General features: G+C 56.0%; 1 protein-coding gene across 4 annotated transcripts in view; it reads right to left on the minus strand.

The window, feature by feature from the left end:
• Window positions 1-20,660, minus strand: part of EVL (Enah/Vasp-like) — a 141,484-nt gene that overhangs the window by 12,660 nt on the left and 108,164 nt on the right. For 3 of the 4 annotated variants that reach the window (XM_033108357.1, XM_033108355.1, XM_033108356.1), the window contains exons 4-7: window positions 7,371-7,434; window positions 4,162-4,226; window positions 2,348-2,577; window positions 1,479-1,600 (exon numbers count right to left, since the gene is read on the minus strand). In XM_033108357.1, coding sequence (XP_032964248.1) covers window positions 1,479-1,600; window positions 2,348-2,577; window positions 4,162-4,226; window positions 7,371-7,434 — 481 coding nt within the window. The remainder of the gene's footprint in view (window positions 1-1,478; window positions 1,601-2,347; window positions 2,578-4,161; window positions 4,227-7,370; window positions 7,435-20,660) is intronic. The other variant, XM_033108358.1, reaches the window with a different exon arrangement.

The raw sequence follows: 20,660 nt of genomic DNA on the forward strand, positions 1-20,660 counted from the left end.
ACTCGGGGAACGTGTGAATATTTTCATTTTGAAAAACATGTTCTATTTTATGAGGCCCTGGTCCCCTCTCTGAGATGGACTCTACTGTGCTTGCACAACGAGACTCTTCCAGCCCGACTTTTGGTCATCCTCTTCCCTATCCAGTGCTCTGGTGCACGATTCAACCCTCCTAGGCATTTTAACACTGCCCAGCGCACCCCTGCAAGGAATGCTCTCTTCTCCCACCTGAGCCTGGAGAACCGTTCTCGGCCTTCAAGGCTGAGCATATGTGGAGCCTCCTCTGTGAAGCCCTCTTGGCTCTTTCCCCCAGGGAGCTGTCTGCTCTCCCATGTGCAGCCACTGTCACCCTGCACACTGCCAGTCGCTGTATGCCAGCTGTTCATGTCTGTCCCTGCTCTTGGTTACCTGTGGATGCTCAGGCCCAGCTGGAGGCTCAGGAAAGTCCCGTGCTGTGGGTCACCCTCCCTGCTCTCTCTGCCACTTGTGGCGGGCTCCCGTCCGTGTGTGCAGAGGCCTGGGCAGGAAACTGCCCCTGCCATGAAGTGCCAGGCCGGCTACCTGCACGTTGTGGGCCTCTGCTCCCACCTCATCCTCACAGAGTTGTGTGGATTTCAGGAGGTGAAACAGGGCGTCATGTGAAGACCCCGAGCACAGGCATCACGTGAAGACCCCGGGCACACAGAGAGCTCGCAGGCAGGAGTCACGGACCACAGGAAGAGTTTTCTCGGACCACAGGGAGCGTTCTGACAGATGAGGCTTGCTGCTGGGCGCTCTGGTGCCCATGTGAGCCATGGCACTCGCCACCTGTCAGTGCATTCCTGCCACCACATTTACAAGTAAAATCAAGCTTTGCAACCTTTCCAAGAAGCTGTGTGATCTCTCCAGCTGCTCAGGTTTCAGCTGGGGAACAATTCAGAGCCACAGTGACAGGCTGCGGGCCTTGGGCAAGCTGGAGCCACACCTGCCGGTATGGATAGAGAAGTGGGTGATGAGTCCCTGGGCCCCAGGGTCCAGCCATTACGTGGATACAACTGTTCTTCCGTCTTCGTGGTGACGTCCTCCAGCCCCCTGCCACCTCCCGGTTCCTTTTCCTGCGTCCTCCATCACGGCCCCTTCATCATTCACGTGGCCACTCTGGGCCACATCTTATTTACAGTGGGGTCTGAAATGCAGGGGATACTCTTTTTCCCTGAATTTATCTCTGAAATTATGTCTAAATTTCTTTCTGCTCAGGACAGGGCTGGTACCTGAACGATGCTTCAATAAATACTTGTTAAACTGAAATGAAGACGGAGTTAGAGTTTAGGGGATACCTCCTGCTTGCTGCCTGACTGACCCCACGAGAAGGGAAAACTTGATTAGCAGTTCCCTGCAGGGCTGTCCCCTGGTGACAATGGGTCCTGGGGCTAGGCAAGGACTGTCCTTTGATGCTAAGGGACAGAAGCGTCCTGACAGGTCGGGGACGCCCAGACACCCACCTCTTGGCCAGCAGCTTGTTCATCTCTTCCATGAGGCCTCCTCCTCCACCCCCACTGCTCGCCCGGTTGGCGTCAGACTTGGAGGTCCCGCTGGGACTGGAGCCTCCAGACGCGTCTTCTGGCTAAGGGGAAAGGATGCCGCGTTTTAGTCTGCTGTCTGTGGCAGGACGTTACTTGAGAAGATGAAGAGGAAGTGTGTGAGTGTGGATGTGAGTCCCATGATGGCAGGGCCGGAAGAGGCCCCAGGGGTCATCGAGTCCAATCTCCCCCAACCCCACAGGTGACAACACCAGAGGGACCAGGCCTAGCCGGTCACAGTTAGCAGACACCGTCCAGGTCCACTGGTGCTCAGTCAGCACTCTCGCCAAGGCCAGTGTGACACGAGGGGGCGGAGAGACAATCCTCGGGAAGGAAGCACATTCCCCAGCAGAGGTTAGCGCCACATTCAGCCTCACTCCAGAAGCTCTACCTCCCAGGACGTGTGGGGAAGGGCTAGGGAACTAAAGCTGAGCACTACAGCGTTGGTTCCCGTGATACAAATGGACAGAGTGATGGACTGACATTCACTAGACCCCTGTCCTGAGTCCAAACTCTGCGACTTAAATAAGTCGTTTAAACATGTGTGCCTCAGTTTCCTCACCTAAGGGGGAAATATTTCTCGCCCCGCTTATGAAGGTCAACGTGAGGACAACCTTCTGGTTTACACAGTGCCATCCCACACAGTTCTCCCTAAAAACGACCGGCACAGGTGCAGTCTAGGTTGGGGAGGGCGGTGCTTTGCTCAGTGTCTCGCAGACGAGGGAAGGCTCTGTCCACTAGCCAGTTAGAAACCACTCCCCATCCATCCCGCCTGTGCCAGGGACGCTTACCCGCTGGACTCTTCTCAGCTTGGCCCCAGCCAGGGCAGCGGCCAGTCCTGACACGGAGCTCTCATCATGGCTGGTGCCTTGGGCTCCTCCAGCTGGCAGTGGGGGTGGGGGAGGGGGAGTGGCCCCTGTGGGTGGAGGTGGGACAGGGGGCGGGGGTGGGGGTGGAGGCCCACTACATGAGAGGGGGGCGCTGGCTGTAGATGAGGGGTGCCCTGGTGGGAGGATGGGCCCTGAAACACAATATGGGGCTCAGTCAGTCCCCAGCCCCCAGCTGGTGCTTCCCTGGGAGAGAGGAAGGACACAAGGCAGCCTAGTCCTCTGGGGACGAGGAGCAGCTTAAGGTTGCCTCTTCCATCCCCCCGCCCCTGGGATGAGCGGGGTCCAGTCACTCCCTACACCGGTCTCCCCAGCATTCTGGGGCCTGGCTGGACCCACATACTTAACATCCCTTGAGTTTAGCTAACTTTCTCCTGCACTAATCATGCGTTTCCAGTGGGAGAAGAAGATTGCTGGTGGCACAAATTGTACCTTTGTTCCTTCTCAGTACCTTGTACCATCCTAGGCATTAGCAGACGTTGGTCCCTGAGATGCAATTGTGACTGACCCTTGGCCTCTGGGGACTGTGGCAGGTGACTGCAGGTTGCAGGGCTGACCGGGGCATGTGTCAGGGAGAACTGCTGAATGCTGGGCAGTCCCCTGTCCCCCTCATTCCCTCTATCCATCGCTGACTGAGCTTCCACTGTGTGCCGGCACTGTGCCAGGCCCTGGGGAAAGTCGGTCACAGGCCCTGCTCATGATGCCCGTGGAGAATCCGTCAGCAATCCCACAGGTGAGTGCACAGCTGTAGCTGTGGCAGGGTGACAGTGCCACCCAGAACAGGCACTTGGTGCCATCTTGGCATATAAAGAGGGTCCAGGAGTTCATGGAAGATCTCCTTAGGGAAGTGACAGAGAAGCAGGAGTTAAGTTTGGAAAAGAAGAGAGAGCATGCGAGGTGGGAGGAAGAGGATGGGAGGGGCCTGAGAGCCGGGGGACAGGGGGACCGTACCCCTGGAGGCCGTGCTAAGGAGCCCCGGCTGGTCAGGAGTGACAGAGAAGGGATGACATGGTGACAGGGTCAGACCTGCACTGGCAACGCAGATGTCGACCAGAGTGGAGCAGGCTGACAGAGGTGCCTGCAGCAGTCTGAGTGAGAGGGGTGCTCTCGGCCAGCATTTCCACAAGTGGGGGCTCCTGCAAGCAGCTAGAGCTCGGTTTCCTTGTCAGTAAAACAGGATGATATTCACCAGCTTACTTCACAGGACGTTGGCGAGAATTCAGCAAGGCAGAGGATATGGAAGCACTTGGTAAGTATAAACTCCTGCACTGGCTGATGGACATCAGTTTTCCAGATAACCCTGTTGCTTCACTGTGCTGAGCTCCAGTCAGTGGCCAGGACTGAGGTGGTACTTCCTCAGGCCTTGCTCTGCGTGCCGTTACACCCTGCACTTGGTCACCACGTGTGCTCCGTGATGATCCAGTGTCATTCACTATCTTCTTGACTGGACACTGAGCTCCCTGGGGCAGGGGCTGTGTCCCCAGATGGGCTCAGGGAAAGAATGGAGCGGCTGGTGGGGAGGGTGGGCCCAGGCCGAGCTAATCCCCCACCCTCTGCTCTGTTCTCTTGTTCCCCTCCTTTCATCGAATGACTGTTACACACTGAGACCTATGCAACCAGCAGTGTGTCACAGAGGGCCCAACATGCTCCTGGCATCAGCTAAGTGAGGGCTGCCCACTGGGCGTAGATATGGGAAGCCCCCCAGCTGGGGCGCTCACCTGTGGCTGAGGTCCTTCTCTCTAGAGACTCCTGACGCTGCTGCTGCTGCTGCTCCATCACTTGTCTGAAAAGCAACAAGAGCAGAGCAGGTCTGACTCATCGGAGCAGAGAACAACATGGCTCTGTGTCCACGGAGCTCAAGCTGCAGAGTCAGGTTTCACCGCTCTCCCCTGGGCTGGGGGGCTCAGCAGTGAGCTCCCCTCAGCCCACCCTGTCTCTGACTGCCACCGGGCTTGCTGTCCCCACTGAACAGAGGCAGGGCACATGACTGGTTCAGGTCCCCAGACAGATGAGTCTCAGGCACACCTGAACAGGGAGCCCCTCACAAAGGTTTGGGTGACCAACTGGCCGAGTGACCATGCTTTTCCCTAGGCTGCAGGGGCGCCTGGCTTTGGCGGGCTTGTGGCCTCAGCAGACCTGAGCCCAGATCTCCTGTTCTTATTGCACCTGGCTAGGTTCCCTGGATTGATTTCCGGGCATTGTTGGTTGTCAGGAGAAGTAGACGTTAAGGAGGCGTGTCCTCATTCTTTTTACCACAGACCCAGCCGCAGGCCTGGCCTCCATTTAGAGGGCCACTTGGCACAGTGCACTGCAGTGCTACATGTACCTTGGTGGCAATGGACATCCTAGCTCCTTATGGCAGAGTGGCCTCTGGGTGCTCGTAAAGGCCGGTCGAGTGAGGACACTGACCCACAAATACATCCACAGACTCTGGGACGGAGATGCTGGCGCAGGGGTGTACTCAAGGACTCATGCAGACCAGGGATGGCAGTGGGCCTCACCTGTGTGCATTCAAATCTAAGTACCTGCTATGCAGCTCGGGGCCAAGGGTTTCCTGACACCCACCCGGGCCCAGGGGAAGAGCGCGTGGGAGGCAAACAGCGGTCTCTGCGTGGCAGGGAGGGCGGGAAGGGCGGTCGGCAGAGTGTGAGGTTGCGAGCCACACATCTGCACCCTTGGTGTACAGTGAGCTGGCATTTTTTGGTGCCTGGCACAGGGCCTGGCACACAGCAGTTGCTCAGTAGGTGCTCCGTGAAGGAATAATACATGGATCTCGTCCAGCTGTTTCACCTCAGAGGAAGGTCAAATGGGACCACACTTTACTGCACAGACCATTCGGAGGTAGAGAGCTCTCTGGTTCCCGTTCTGGGATCCCCGGCTTTGTGATCACAGGCAAGTCATTTCCCTTTCCTGGGCCTCACATTCTTCTCCATAAAATAAGCATAACGCCTGTTTCATGGAGTTCTCGTAACAATTATGTCTGATATCTAAAAAATAATGGAAAAGACCCTTTGGCATTAAAGGTGGTTGAAAAGCTCCCAGCAGCACCTGCATCAGCGTCTCTACCCAAACTGCCGAAATATCACCCAAACCCCAGCCTCCCTTCTACAGGAGCAGAAGCCCTCAGCACGAGGACACTGGGAAATACTTAAAAATCCGGTGTGAACTTGTGTTACTGCTCGTGTGGCAATGGGATGGCCCTGTGCCTGGAGTCACTAGCTCACTGTGCCTCCACGTCTGTCATCTCCCCTCCACCTCGCTCTGTATTAAGTGACCAGCGTGGACCAGGGATAAGCAAGGTTCTGGCTCTGTGGTTTGACTTCTGCAGTTCCCAGACTGACCTCCAGGGGCGCTCTGGCCTGTGGACAGCTGACTGCGGCCAGTGGCCTCTCCCAGCGTGGACTCGGGTGGTGGGTTACTGTAATGCAGCGTGGTGTTTAACCGGTTCTGAGAACAACTGAAGGGCCTGTTCAGGACCCACAGCCCCTACGCAGTCACTCCTCGGTCTGGCAGGGCTCACTCAGGCCCTTCTCTGGGCCAAGGCCGCCCTGGGACCCGGCAGAGTGCCGAGCTGGGGCCGGACCAGGCAGCCAGTCCTGGTTACTTTGGGCAAGTCCTTTCCCATCCCGGAGCTTCAGCTGGCTCATGTGAGACAGTACGGGTAACAAGAAGCCCTGAGGGTCAGTGTGAGGATTAAAACGAGGCAGCGTGTAAAAGCCCTTTGTAAAGTGCTGTGTTCCTGAGAGGGCAGAAGGCAGGTCTGCGTCATCAGTGAGCACGCGGAGTTCAGACAAAGGGATCTCTAGGAGGCACAGTCCCATCTTCCCCTCACTGCGATAAGCAGAGCAAGGATTAACTGTCACCTTCAAACGGGGAAAGAGGCCTAATAGCCTGCCCAAAGTCCTAAGTACACCGTCAGAGCCAGAGGTGCTCAGAGATCGTTCGCTCCTCAGGGAGAGGGAGAGGCTGGAGAAAAGAAGGCTGAGGGAGCCTCACAGCCAGGTGGGGGGGCGACATCTGATGTCCAGGCCCCTGGAGTCACTCCCTTCCCCGTAACCTGGGTGAGCATGCCGGGACCAGGTCTGCTTCCACGCACAGCTCCCAGAGCCGGATGCAAAGCCTCCCAGAGAGGCAGAGCCCCACAGGGTGATGGCAGCAGGGGTTCAAGTCCTGGCCCCGCCTGTCCTGGCAACATGACCTGGGGAGGTGGCCCCTTCCTTGGCCACCACGACCTCTTGTGTAACTCCAGGACAACAACACTGGTCCCTCCTCCCAGTTCTAACATTGTAGAAGCTGCTCCAAGGGTTGGCTGCCATCCAAGGGCCCACGTCCCACGGGAGCCGCCTCCTCCACAGGCCGGCACAGTGAGGACACCCACGCGGCCCTGGCTCACACAGCGCTCAGGCCTCTGCTGCTTTAACCTCACTGCAGGTGAGCGGGCTATGGCATGTGCCCAAGGTCTCCAGCGAGAGTGGCAGGACCAGGGCTCACGAGGCCTTCAGACAGAGTGATAGGAGGGCAGCCCAGGACAGGCCCTCGGCCAGAGCCTCAGTCAGACAGCCCTGGGCGGGGCGTGTTCACTGTCTCCAGCACTGCGGCCTTGGCCCCGCTGCTGGACCCCTCCGTCATGACACCGAGTCCTACACCGGAGGGGCTGAGCTTACCACGCGTGCACTGCACTCGGGACACTACACGGCTCATCACGGGGGCTGAGCGCCGGGGAGTGGGCAGGGCTCGCGCCTGTGAAACCAGGCCCATCATCACTGGCTACGTGGCAATGCACCTGCCCCCTTCCCTCCTGGGCAGGCCTGTGCCCCCCGCCCCAGTGTGTGCCTCTGGGAGCCCTGGCCCTCGCTGCTGGTGTGTCCTCTGCTTGCTGAAGGGTGTCCCGGGCCACCAGGCGGGTCCCTGCTGGGTGGGGGGTTACCTTCTCTGGATGTCCATCTCGTCAGGAGAGGGGCCATTCTGCACCTGGCGCTGGGCGGAGGGGCCTGTGGGGCAGAGAAGCACAAAAGGAGGGTGGTTAGTAGAGAAGACCAGCCCCGACAAACACACCTGGAGGCAAGGACCTGTGTCTGCCCTCCTGGTCCCACAGGAGACGTCCTTGACCTTTCAACAGTTGGTTCGCATACCTATGTAGCGCCCCATTCCCATCTGTCCTCTCCCCATCTCGTGGCTCTTCCCTCGGAGCCAATAAATGGGATCACATTATCACACGGTTCAAAATCATCCCTTCCAGCTACTGACCCCTCTCCTTCCCTCTGAAACTAGCTATTTCCACTTCCTCACTTGCCACTGTCCCCTCAACCCTCTAACATCTGGCTCTGGCCTCTCTACGTCCCACGAAGCTGTAACTGAAATCACCAGTGGACTTGGCATTACCAAACCCAGTAGATCCGTTTTATTCCGCTTTTCGAGCAGAGGAATGACCCTTCCAGCTGGTAAGTGTCAGAGACAGGGTTCAGCTCCTGGTCTGTCTGAGCCACAGCCCGTGTCCCTCGCTGCACTGTGACGCCCTCCTGCCTGCACCCAGGAGTCTGCAGTTGTGGGGCGGGAGGGAGCCGGCGGAGGCAGAGATGGCAGAGGCTGTCTGGCACTGACGGAGCCACGGCGGAGCAGGCCAGGCCTGCCGGGTGCACCTGCGTCCACACGGGTCTGGTGCTGTGCTACATTTACAAGAAAAGCCAGGCTTCTGCCCCAACCTGAGAAAGAGCTCATTGTTCCTTCTCTGTGCCAGCTCAGGTGTCACTGGGGGACTGCAGAGAGTTACAGTGACGGGACAGGGACTCTGGGCAAGCTGGTCTCACGCCTCGCTGACTAGATAGGGCAGGGGCTTTGTCTCCTCCCTGAGATGAGGTGACAGCGACACTAAGCCTACAACAGAGCCCATGACGTGCAGACGGCCTCTCCCACAGGTGCTCCAGGCCGCTGAGGGATGAGCAGGCTGTGCCCTGGATCCGGGGCACGGCAGGATGGAGTGACAGCGTCTCGATGCTGAAACTGACCATCTGATTCCATCCAGGACACGCTCGCGCCCAGCACAGAAGCCCGGTGGGCCTCCCAGCAGGGACACCCAGCGTAGTCCCAGCAATGGAAGCCATTTCCCCAAATGAGCAAACGCTTTTACATTTATCACCTACCCCCTCCTGAAGGCGGCAGTTCCTCCACTGGGGTGACAACATGGCTCAAATGCTTTTCTATGCTTGGCAGCCCTTTCCATGCCTGAAGTCGGCTGCTATATTCTGCAGTTTCAGAGCCCGCTGTCCTGGCCCCGGACCTGTCTGCCTCAGTCACGTCCTCAGCGAGCTGTGACTCGCTGCCGTGACTGCCCTGTTGGCCGCCCCGAGGAGGTTTCAGTTGGGGAAAGAGGAGGGTCCAGGTGGTGGGCGGTGGGCCAGCTGCTGGCGGGGAGGAGGGCAGGGCCTGTCGGCACTCCAGGCACATTTCCCTCGGTGGCCGGCCCGGCCCAGCCCTTCCTGCTCACTGCCTTCTGCTGCTCTCGGGACGGGCAGGAGAGACACCTCAGGACTTTTTACAGAGGTGACGAACGGAAGTGTCTGACATGGTGGCCCGACACGTGGCACGCATGGAGTACATGTTAGTTTCCCTCCTCTGTCTCTAAATACATTTGTTTTTGCTTTATTTATTAAAAATGGAATTATGTGCTTTTTAAAAATTGGTTTTTCTGACTATAAATCACATGTAATATGTGTTCAGTCCTAAGAGACATCAGAAAATTTTAAAAGTTTAATAAAGAAAATAATCATTCCCATCAAAACGATCCCCGAAGGGACAAGCCCTTTTCCCTCCTACTTCACCAGGACCAGGTCTTGGGGCTGCCTCCACCCCCACCCACCCCCAACCCCGTTCTCAGGAAACCAGAGCAAGGACATGAGAATGTGTCTTTACAGCAGCGTCAAGCCACCTTCTCAATTTACTTTACTTTAATTCGCACGACCCTGCAGAACAGCGCCCGTGGAGAACTTGTAACACGTAAAGCAACTGCCCACAAAGGGGAAGGGACTTGCTCAGGGTCTCACAGATAACAAGCGGCAGAGCCAGACTCCAACTACCTGCAAAACCCCACTTCCTGAAACTGTCACACTGCAGGGACAGATTGAGACGGGCTTGCAGAGAGGAGCGCAGGATAAAGGGCGGCTGGCACGCCACCAGAGAGCCACGAGCACCTGGTGTCCACCCAGCCACAGGTGTCCCCAGCCCGACCCAAAGGCCTGCGCCCCCACCCACTCCTCCTGGCAAGGCAGGAGGGAGTCCAGAAGTCTCAGCCCCGCCTTCTGGGGCTCAGGCCTGAGCTCTCTCTCCGCTGCCGGTGTGGCCCAGGACCAGTGGACTTCGCCGCGTTCTCAGATCTGGCTTCTGTTGCGGAGCCCACAGCCTGAATCCGGAGTCTGCCCTATTCTGGGGGTTGAGCCCACCTTGCAGACCCTGCCCAGCACCTGGTCTGAGGGCTGAAGCCCACCGTACGACCAAGGCCGCACGATGCTTGGGACATACTATCTGCTGAAAGGTTTCTCTGTCTCTACCGGCCTGGCCTGGGCCACTGGCACCGTTTCCCACTCCTTTATCAGGACGGCGGATGGCAGCCAGCTGCCTATGTGCTGATCTTACGCTTGGGTCCCTCATTCGCCTGCTGGGCTGGGCTCTTCCCAACCCCCTCAAGCCAGCCTCTTCCTTCAGAGGGTGGGGGAAGTTGACAGGACCCCTTGCTGCTCCCAGGGGCCCTGGTCCCTGCACTTGAGACACATTTCAAAATAGACAGCTGGAATTCTAGACAATACAGAGCAGAAGAGACCACATTTGGCTGCATAAGGCCTTCCATTCTTCTTAAGCTAAGAAAATGTTAGTCTGTTTTGAGCTACGAGAGTCCTTGACATTAGGAAGTACAGTCCCTCCCTTTGTTTTAGAGGTGGGCGCTAGGCCCGGGGAGGGGTCTGGCCAGTGTCATACGGTGTCTGCAGCAGACGTGAGCTTCCCACTGTCTCCTTACTCCTGGCGGCCGCCCTGGCAGAGGTGGGGAGGGGGGCCGAGGAGGAGGACCTCTCCTCCGGAACTGTCCAGGATCCCTCGGGAAACCCCTGGTAAGGTGCTCCTTAACTGGGGAAACCTCAGCGTGGGGGCACTGGGCAGCTGGTCATCACTCCCATCTGTTGCAGTATCGAGTTATTCACAGTGATTCCCTGCGTGGTGCAAAGGAGCCAAGGTAGAGGCCACATGGTATGTCCTGGGTCACAGTCACCTCCAGGACGCAGGTGGGGGCATGGGTGGGGACCCAGCTCCTGCTTCTCTACCCATGTCTCGTGAGTTAGCGAGGCTCATTGCTGCTGGGTCTGAGATCCTGACAGAATCTGCCCGCCTCTCCACACCAAGGGGCTGCCTCTGCTCCTCCCTGCTGGTCCAATGTCCTGGTCTCCCTCGGGAGCCTCTGCCTCCACTCTCTCCCCTTCGCCCCTGTCCCCCTTCCACAGACATTGCAGCCTACGTAATCCCTGGAAACACAAGCCTGATCTCCATCGAATGAGATCCCAGCCCACCCAGCATCCACTTCCCCTGGACCCACCCGCAGCAGACCTTCTGCCTTTGCTCCCTGAGCCCCGTCACATGCCTGCTTCCCAGCTGTCTGTCTGTGTGGGCTGCTCAGTCCAGCCGGGCACTTCCTTCACCTGCCACGTCATCAAGGCTCAACTCCATAGTCTCCTCCTGCAGGAAGCCTTTCCCACGACCTCATGCTCCTCCCTACTTCCCTCTTCCAACTTTCTAACAAAGATTACAGTCATTTGAAGGCCGTCTTCCCTTCCCTATGAGACCCTGAGCTTCCTGGGGGCAGACACCACATCTCTCAGCCGTCACTCCATGTTTAAGGCCTGGCTCACGTCAGATATTTGGTAGATTTTACTGACTTGAGTTGGGAAGGTTAGAGGGATCCGATCACCAGCTCTGGGGGAACAAAGCACAGGAACGGGCCCGAACTGGCTCAGACAAAAATAAAAACCTAAGAAGTGAGCTACAGAAATACCAGGCTTAGCAGGTATCCCCCAAATTCATGCTTGTTCAGAGAGGAGGCTGAGCAAGGGAGAGTTCTCAGGCTGACTGGTCCCGCCAGCACGGGAACCCACTGCTGACCGGAGGCCTTGGGCTAACGTCAGAGATGGGGCTCTGGACCCAGCGATGTCACACGACAGTTTCAGCTGTGGTCTCTGGCAGAGCACAACCCTCGGCTCCATGCGCAGCTGTGTGCTGACTGCGGAGTCACCTTCTGTGGTCGTCAGAGCCCCCCTTTATGTGGTACGGCGGACACATCTGAAGATCACATTTAACTGCTTTGTTCCCACAGGTGCTAATCGGGGCAGGTGTGGGAATGAGAGGACAGAGGGAAAAGACCCCCCAGCTGTTAGCCGTGTCCTCCTCGGCAATCCACCTGTTCCTCTCTCTAAAATGGGATTACGGATACTAACGCCAGTGGTGGCACCCCATAAAGCTGCCGTGAGCAAGAAATGAACTGAATGAAAAAAGCACTGGGCAAACCACGAAGCCCTGAAAAATATTAGTTTTTAATTATTATTTAAGGCAAATTCTTTGGTCGATCTCTCACCGAGTCCAGCATCTCTCACTCATCGTTAACCTACCTGTGCAGCTGCACTCGAATGGCCCTTTGCCCCCCGTTAGGACGGGGCCTCCCTTCCCCTCACAGGGGGCTTTCTCCTCCGCCAGCCTCCCGCTGCCTGTCACCACTGCCCAGCTGCTTCTACCACGAGGCAGAGGGAGTGGAGAGGCTCTGAGGAGGCACTTGCCCGAGGCCATGAACCTGTCAGTCTGGGAGCTGATCCCCCGAGAGGAGAGGCAGGGGTCTGGCCCGCCCACTGGGGCTCCAACTAAGATAACTCTCGCCCTTCTCTCACTCGCCTCAATTTGCCAAAATTAAGAGCCTATTTGTACTACAGACCCGTGAAAAAGAGGAAGGGAAACTGAAGGTGGAACATTAAACAAACGTTGGGGAGCAGGGAGCCTGTGAATTGGTGGCGTTCTGTGGTCTGGCCCATCAGGGTCACACCCTGCCAGCAGGCCATGGCAGACGATGGCCTGTGCCCTGACACACATCCTATCTGAACACAGAGGAGCAAGGGGACAGAGGCGAGACCCGAGCTGACACTCACATGCAGGCTGGCCTCTCAGTCCCGCTGGACCAGGACGCTTCTTGGGGAAGGAGCTGACTTCTTGCTGACTCCGAGGCCCACTTTCCAGCTTTAGATCTAAGTTCCTTCAAATACTCACTTGTATTCCACAAACATGGTGATAACCCAGAGGGGGTCTTTTTACCCCTGGGGTCATGAGGTGGGAGAACACAGCGGAGAAAGCAAAACTGGAGGAGAGGGTGAGGCTGGGCCAGACTCCAGCCATGAGCCCACCTAAGAGGGGGCGGTGTGGGGGTGGGCAGAGGGGACGGGAGCTGGCCTCGAGCCCCAGATGGCTGAAGGACCTAAGGTGAGAGTTAGTATGGCTGACGTTGGCTAGACTGAAGGAGAAAGTGGGGCCAGGAAGTCTGAAGTCATCTCTGAGTGGGTCAACAGTGTCTCTACCTGGGGGCCCTGAAGACTTGGGGCTGGCATGCCTCCTCGGGTTCCCACCTGTGAGCAGGTGGTAATGACCACCCTGCCCTTCAAAGGACTGCTCAAGGTGAGATGAGAGCGACCTGGGTGGCATATACTGCACTCTTTCTAAAGGCTTCTATAGCTTCTGTCTCCGACATAAGGATTTGACAAAGGATTCGACTGTGAGGGCCGACCATCTTCAGGAAAGCTGCCCTTGTTTAACAGAAGGGGGGCAGGGAGAGCAGCTAAGGGGACAAACGTGGGCGCACATGCACAGGCTTCCAGGAGACTGCACCAGGTGTGGCTGGCACGCCTCCCCTTCAGCCTCGCTGTGGAGCTGGGAGGTGGGCAGGTAACAGGCCGGGCCCAGGTCACGCTCAGCTGTGCAGGGGGTACCTCCTCATGGGGACTGCTAGCGCCGGGCCGTCCCCTAGGGTACATTCTGTACACCTCCACATACCAGCAAAGCCAGTGAAAGAACCCAGGCAGACAGAGCGGTCTGACTTCCACTCTCCAGGGCCCTATTTTCTTCTTCTCCATATTCCCAGTACCTAACAGGTTCTTGGTGTGTGGTCATCGCTCGATAACTATGTGTTGAAGAAATGAATGACTGGGCCCAAGCTAACCGTCTGAGAGTGTCTAACCAACTGCTGAGATTAGAGCAGGCGACACATTCTTAATGCTCTCGTTTCACAGCTGGAAACAGTCCGTGGCTGGGCCGGGGCTCACGCCTCGTAAGAAAGATCTCGTAAGATATGAGAGCAGATGAGACACTGCAGGCCATCAGTGGTGGTAGCACTTGGAAAATACAACCGGAATGGACAGGGAAGAGAGAACTCAAGTTTACTGAGCAGTTATTATGGTATGTGTTGGGTCCTGTGCCAAAGACTTTACAATGACGTTTAATCCTCACATTCATCCTAGGAGCCTGGGATGATGTCTATTTTACCTATAAGAAAGCTGAGAAATTGGAGAACTTCAGCACCATCTTCACGGCCACTGGGCAGGTAAACAGTGAAACCTGCTTTAAACCCAGACTAGAGGATTCTAGAGTGAGTCGCCAAGTTAAGGATGTTCTGTCGCCAAGTTAAGGATGTTCTGTTGAACTTCACCTCCAGGGTAAGGAAGGGGGCGCAGGAGAGACGGGGGAGAGGAGCAAAGGGTCCTAAAGAGGACTGGAAAGAGCTGAGCAAAAGAAACCACCAGGTCAGGAGGTGGGGACTGGGCGGGGAGAGAAGGGAGACAGGCAGGGAGGCAGGCGGCCTGGTGGGAAGCAGCTTCGGCTGGACCAGCCTGGCGCTCCTTTCTTGGCAGGAGCCCACCACACATGGCAGCCTCTTAGTACCCACCAGCCTCTGCAAAGTGAGACGATCTGCCTGCCTGCTGCCGTCCTGCCTGTCCCTGCTTCGGTGTCCCATCCATGGAGTGCTCGAGCCAGGTGCAAACAAGTGCTGCTGTCCCAGAAGAAAGATCTGGATCCCAGGCTGTCAGCTCCACAGGACCTGAGGGGCCAGTGGTCCAGCCTCCATGCAACAGATCAATATGTGTGATGGGGCCTAACCGCCCAGCGAGGGGAACCCCAGCGGCGTCCGGTGTAGGGCAGCCTGTCACTGCCCCCGCCTCTTCCTCCCAGGGGCCTGAAATCCACCTCACTAGCACGGCTCCCAAAGGTCCCTGTCAGGACCCCACAGGTGGTCTTTCAAGCGGCAGCCTGGCGGCCTGTGGGCCGTGAGAACAGTGCTTGCGCCCCTCCCTCCAGTCCTCATGCGGGGAGCACAGCCGGTCCGCCTGCTGGCCCTCATTCCCATTTTCCGGCCCCTCCCCATTCCCGGCTGGCCTCTTCTGGACTGTTCCAGTTTATACAAATCCCTTGAGGGTAAACTAGGAACCAGGAGACCCAAGTCCCTGTTGGAGTTCTGCTAAAGTGCTGTGGGGAAACAGCTGGGCCTCAGTTTCCCACAAAGTAAGAAGGACGGAACCGAGGGTCACTGATTCTAAATCCCTACAATTTGAAGGGACAAAGAAGGAAATATACCCAAATGTTAACAGCAGCCATCTCTGGATCATGGAGTTATTTCCCTCTTCTTGAACTGCCAAATTACGCACAACAGGACGCGTTACCTTATAATAAAGATAGAAATGGCAGAGTGCCCACAGAGGGGACAAGCCCTCTGCTGTGACTCCATCCCCGTGAGTATGGCTGGTGCAGGGCAGGCACTTCAGTTACACAGCCTCAGGTGGGCAGACAAGCTGAGGCACTGCTGACACCTCCTCCTGAGAAAGGCCATCCTCCTGCCGTCCCATTAAGATTTATGAGGCTTAGGGACACCAGCCCCCAGCTCCTCTGGGACAGAAGGGACAGGCCAGGTTTCGAGTTAGCCTCTGTAGGAAAGGCATCCCCTGGGCTTCCTGAAAAGATGGAACCTGAGCCCCCCAGGAGTGCCAGAGACAAAGGATCCAGCACCTGCTCAGTGACGCTTGATGGAATTTCTGGCCAGCAAGCGACAGCCACCTGGTCTGCGCTGGGCAGAGGCCCAAGCCCCTCTGAGCTCCCTCCCCCACCCCGCCATCTCTCTGGCTGGCTCCTTTCTCTCCAGAAGGCCCCTCCATTTTGGATTGACTTCGAACGGCACTTTGACGTGGGGCAGCCTTTCCACTCCAATTCCCTAGCACACCCTCCCCTCTTGTTTCAAGGTTCCCGCTGCCAAGCAAGCCAATGTCCATGTGGGAATGGAGCCTGTGATCTGTGTCTAAGGCCACGCAGGAATTGGTGGCAGAGCTGGGACCAGTGCCCAGGGCTCTGTCCACTCCAGCACGCTGATGCCCAGCTCTGGTTAGACAAGCAGCTGCCCCCTCCACTCTCAGGGCACCAAGGTCATGCACCCTTCTTCCCCACCCGAGTTCGGCCAGCAGCAGACACACCGACTGCCTCCCAAGTCGAACGCCTTTTTACTTGCTTGGGTAAGTTTTCTAGTGCCTTCTCTGCCTGGTCCTTACCAGTGAGTGTGGGCTGACGGGGGCTGATAGGTGAGGTAGGTCACTTTTTTCTACTCACACTGCAGAGCCAGCTGCTTTATCACCTACTCTAACCCCACAAGGGACCCTTATCCCCGCCCACCAGTTTCAGTCCAACCCCACGGTGACCAATGGTGAAAGCTGCGTCTAAGAGGCCAACGTCTACTTGACCCGTGGGCCTGGAAGGTCAGCATGTGCAGACATGGGGCCTGCCTCCAGACAGGGTCTAATGCCCAAGGCCACACTCATAGAAGCAGCTGCAGCCCTTGCAATTAAGTACCAACATGGACACCATGGAGGAGGCCATTCCAGTCTGGCAGTGAGGGTAGGAGGCCAGCTGTGCCGCCCTGGGTGCCACCTCCCTGTCCCTCTTCTGTGCACAGGGGTCCCGAGGCCCAGATAAAGGGAGGCACACATCCCAAACTGGAGGAAAGCAGGGCTAAAATCCAGTCTCCCTGCTTCCAGGCCAGGACACCGCCAACAGCCTCGTTGGTCCCACTCAGGCTGTGGTCGTCAGGCCATTTATTTTCCTAGTAAAATATTTTTTCCCCTTTCCTAGCAAAGCTCATTTCAGGACACACAACAAATCATGGAAAGAATCTCAAACAGAATAAAGTGCAATAAAAATCTGTCACACCTTTATAGTGTGTGTGACAAAGCTCCTTTGCATCACTTTCGTGATGAATCTGCTCCAGGGCGGGGCTGATCAGACCTATCTACAGATGGGGAAACTGAGGCTCAGAAAGGGTGAGTGACTTGCTTAAGGCTACGCGTTTCTTAAGGGACCCATGCTGCGGGGACAGGAGCCCACATTTCCCAACGCCCAGGCCCGCACGCTGCTGCTTCTGCCCGCCACTTCTGTAGGGGCTCAGTGCAAACAGCACCTTAACCCTCTGATGGCTCAGTGGCAGCTTCTTCATCCCAAGACCCAGAGCTCATACCCTCCCCGCCACCTCCCACCCCAGAGCAGCTGGGAGCGAAAGGAGAGGCCCGTGAGGAGCAGGAAGGAGAGGGAGGAGCTCCCATCACCTACAGTTCACTCTGCAAAGCACGGTGCAGTCGCAGTGGCAGAAGCAGAAGCAGTGGAAGGTCCACTCCCTGCTGACCATTACGGGCAGGCCCCTGGGCGCAGTCCGGGAGGCGCACTTCTCGCATCCTGGCCACTTACCTCTCCTTCCTCAGCCGCCTGGCTCATGCAGTGGGAAACCGATCCTCGGGCGGCCGTCAGATGGGCTTCACCACTTCAATCTTTAATGCGGCCGCCCAGCTAACCTATCAGAACCCTCCTGTCTACCCGATTCCAGCAGGAGTTGGGGGCCTTGGGGGGGGGGGTCCGGATCCCTTGGGGGGCCAGCCCAAGGGCCCTGGTGACACCAGCTGTCTGCCAGAAGAAACCTCCCGCCGTGGTTCTCCTCTTGTCCCCTGCGGGTGACGGGATGGGATAGGGTGGGCGCAGAGCCAGAAGGGAACAGGTGACTGGCCAAAGAAGAGCCCCTGGGCACTATTCAACGTGGCCACCGTCCTTCCCAGGCTCTCTCCAGGTGGCCCTGCCAGCTGTTCCCTGGTCTTCCTTTCCTCCCATCATGTCTGCTGCTCTCTTAACCTATTCGTGCCACTCCCGTTTTCTTTCCCTGTCCAACCAGCTCCAAGGCCCACAGGACATGGCTACTTCCACAAGACAGGCAAGCATGCCTGTCTCCCGCCGCCCTGGGAGCCCTTCCTGCTGCCACACCTGTGGCAGTGGCCGTGCCTTGTCCTGGGAAGCTGGCAAACCCCCAGGACCCAGGTTAGGCCTCTGTCCCCATGGAGCCGTCCCTGTGCCTCTCCGAGATCTCTGCCTACTGTGCCTCCATGTCCTAAGGAACACACTCACTGTCAAGGTCGAGGTGCCGTCCACGGCACTGGGTCGTGAGCTCCCTGAAAATGAAGTCCACAACCTTTCACAGGGCCTGTCCCAAAGTGCACAGACAATGCCAGTGGGACACGCCTGAACGTGGCATCACCTCCCACTCTATTGGAAACCCAAATCAGCATCTTTGCTCAAAGTGACGCCAGCTTCCTTGGCTGACTGTGCTTTCCCTGCTCTCCGCCCTCTACTGGTCTCCAGGAAATGCTCTCTCTCAGGTCACCTTCTCTGCCTAGATCCCAGCCTCATGCTCTCTTCCTGGGATGCTTTCCAACAGCCCCCACTTGTCTCTCTGCCTCAGGCTTTCAAGCCCATGCTTTCACACGAAACATCAGAAGGCACAGCTCTTCTGTGATGTTCGCAGCCAGGAAGCTAGTGGTTGCCATTGGTTCCCATGGGAACTCCTTACTTTGGGACCTGAGGCCCCCTTCAGCGCCCTCTTTCCCTACGTGTGACCTACTTGAGTCAGGCACCATCTCCCTTAATCTTCCCTTGTGGACACTGTTTTCTCTTTACCAGTATTTCCTTGGATGAAAATGCAAATATGCACGGATTTGTAGGGTATAACAAGACTTCAAAGAAATGTGGGACCCCTGCACCCCGACTCACAGCCTGGAAGGGCATCTGAAGGTTGGCAACTTCTCTCCCCTCTATTTCCTCCCCGACTTGAGGCTCACATGGCCCTGCAGGTCCAAATCCTTCCCCAGATGATTAATCCATTGATTCTTGTAGGCTTTGGGACATTGGGCAGCTGGTCACTTTCCTCTTTGGGACTTAACTGCCCTGTGTGGGGCGGAGCCAGTGAGGAAGCACCTCGATGCGGGCGTAGCAGCACCCCCCATGTACTGCCTGCTCAGCCGTGCCAGGCGCTGTTCTGAGTACAGGGACTTGAAGCCACTTAGAGCTAAACTGAGTCCTTGCTCTGTCACTTACACTTTGACTTTGGGCAGGTTACTGAATCTCTTTCACTCTGTTTTCCTGCCTGAAAACTAATGGAAGCACCACCAGTCTCAGCATGTGGATCAAGGACACGTGAGTATCAGCCGACCGTCTCAGACAGTGCCGGCCTCTCTCCCTGTTAGGTAATTCTGAGCGGTTGTATATTTAAAACATTTCATATTTGTACCTATGAAATTCTCGTAACACATCCCATGAAGGGGCCAGGCATGGGTTGTCACTACTCCACTGGGCCACGGATGCCCAGAGAGATTAAACTTTGCCTGCACCAAATTAGTGAGTGACAGAGTCGGAACCAGAACCAGGTCCTGCAGCCACTGGTCCCTGCTCACAGCCAGCATCCTCTGTCTCTTCACAGGTCACCTCTGCAAGGGGTTGTGTTGTGCCAACTGCCCAGAGGACAGGCCTCAGGGGCAGCCTCTGTCCTTGGTATCCAGGGGTCAGCAACGGACCACTTGGCTTCAAAGAGTGGTACGTGTTGGGAAAAAGCACCTGGAGTAACGGAAGGTGAAGCTGTAACCAAACCTAGGATGGGGGCTCAGCAGATCCATGTGTTAATTCTGTTGGGCTTCGGTTTCTCATAACTTCCAACTAGAGAAGACACACCGCAGGAAATCTGCAGACTTTCATACCCTTGCAGGTGAACGGTGCCCACACTGCAGGGCTCAGACCCTGGCTGAGTTGCCTGCTCTGCCTCTAACTGCTGGATGCCCCAGGAGGCGAGTAATGACATTTCAATATTAGTGTTTGCAAAGGGCATCAGGAGGGACGTGTGCTACTGAAACACAGTCAGGCAGATTGCTGGATTTGAACCTTGATTCTGCCGGAGTTGGACTCTCCGGGCTAGTTTCTCCACCTATAAGACTAGGGTCTTAATTAACACCTACATTTCTCAAACTATTCCAAAAAACTTCAAGAGGAGGGAAGGCTCCCAAGCTCATTCTACAAGACCACCATTACTCTGATTCCAAAACCAGACAAAGACATTACAAAAAAAGAAAATTATAGGCCAATATCCCTGACGAACACAGATGTAAAAATCCTCAACAAAATATTAGCAAACCAAATTCAGCAATGCATTAAAAAGATCATACACCAGCGACCCGTGGGAGCAGGGGGATGCCTTCCCAGGGTGCTTTAGGCCTCGGCCCCACAAACCTGAACTGCATGTAATAAAGTGCGTTGACTGCCAAAAAAAAAAAAAGATCATACACCATGATCAAGTGGGATCTCTTTCTGGGATGCAAGATTGGTTCAATATCCAATTAATATGATTCACCACATAAACAAAATGAAAGATAAAAATGATATGATTGTATCAATAGATGTAGAAAAAGCATTTGACAAAATCCAGTATCTATTTATGATAAAAACTCTCAGCAAAGTGGGAATAGAGGGGACATACATCAACATAATAAAGGCCATATATGACAAACCCACAGCTAACATTTACATTCAACTGGGAAAAGCTAAAAGTGTTTTCCCTAAGATCAGGAACAAGACAAGGACGCCCACTTTCACCACTTTTATCAACATAGTATCGGAAGTCCTAGCCACAGCACTCAGACAAGAAAAAGAAATAAAAGGCAACCAAATTGGAAAGGAAGAAGTAAACTGTCATTATTTGCAGATGACATGATACTACATATAGCGAACCCCAAAATTCCACCAGGAAACTATTAGAACTGATAAATGAATTTAGTAAAGTAGGAGGATACAAAATCAATATTCA

This window comes from Rhinolophus ferrumequinum, chromosome 6 (assembly GCF_004115265.2).
Source record: "Rhinolophus ferrumequinum isolate MPI-CBG mRhiFer1 chromosome 6, mRhiFer1_v1.p, whole genome shotgun sequence".
NCBI lineage: Eukaryota > Metazoa > Chordata > Mammalia > Chiroptera > Rhinolophidae > Rhinolophus > Rhinolophus ferrumequinum.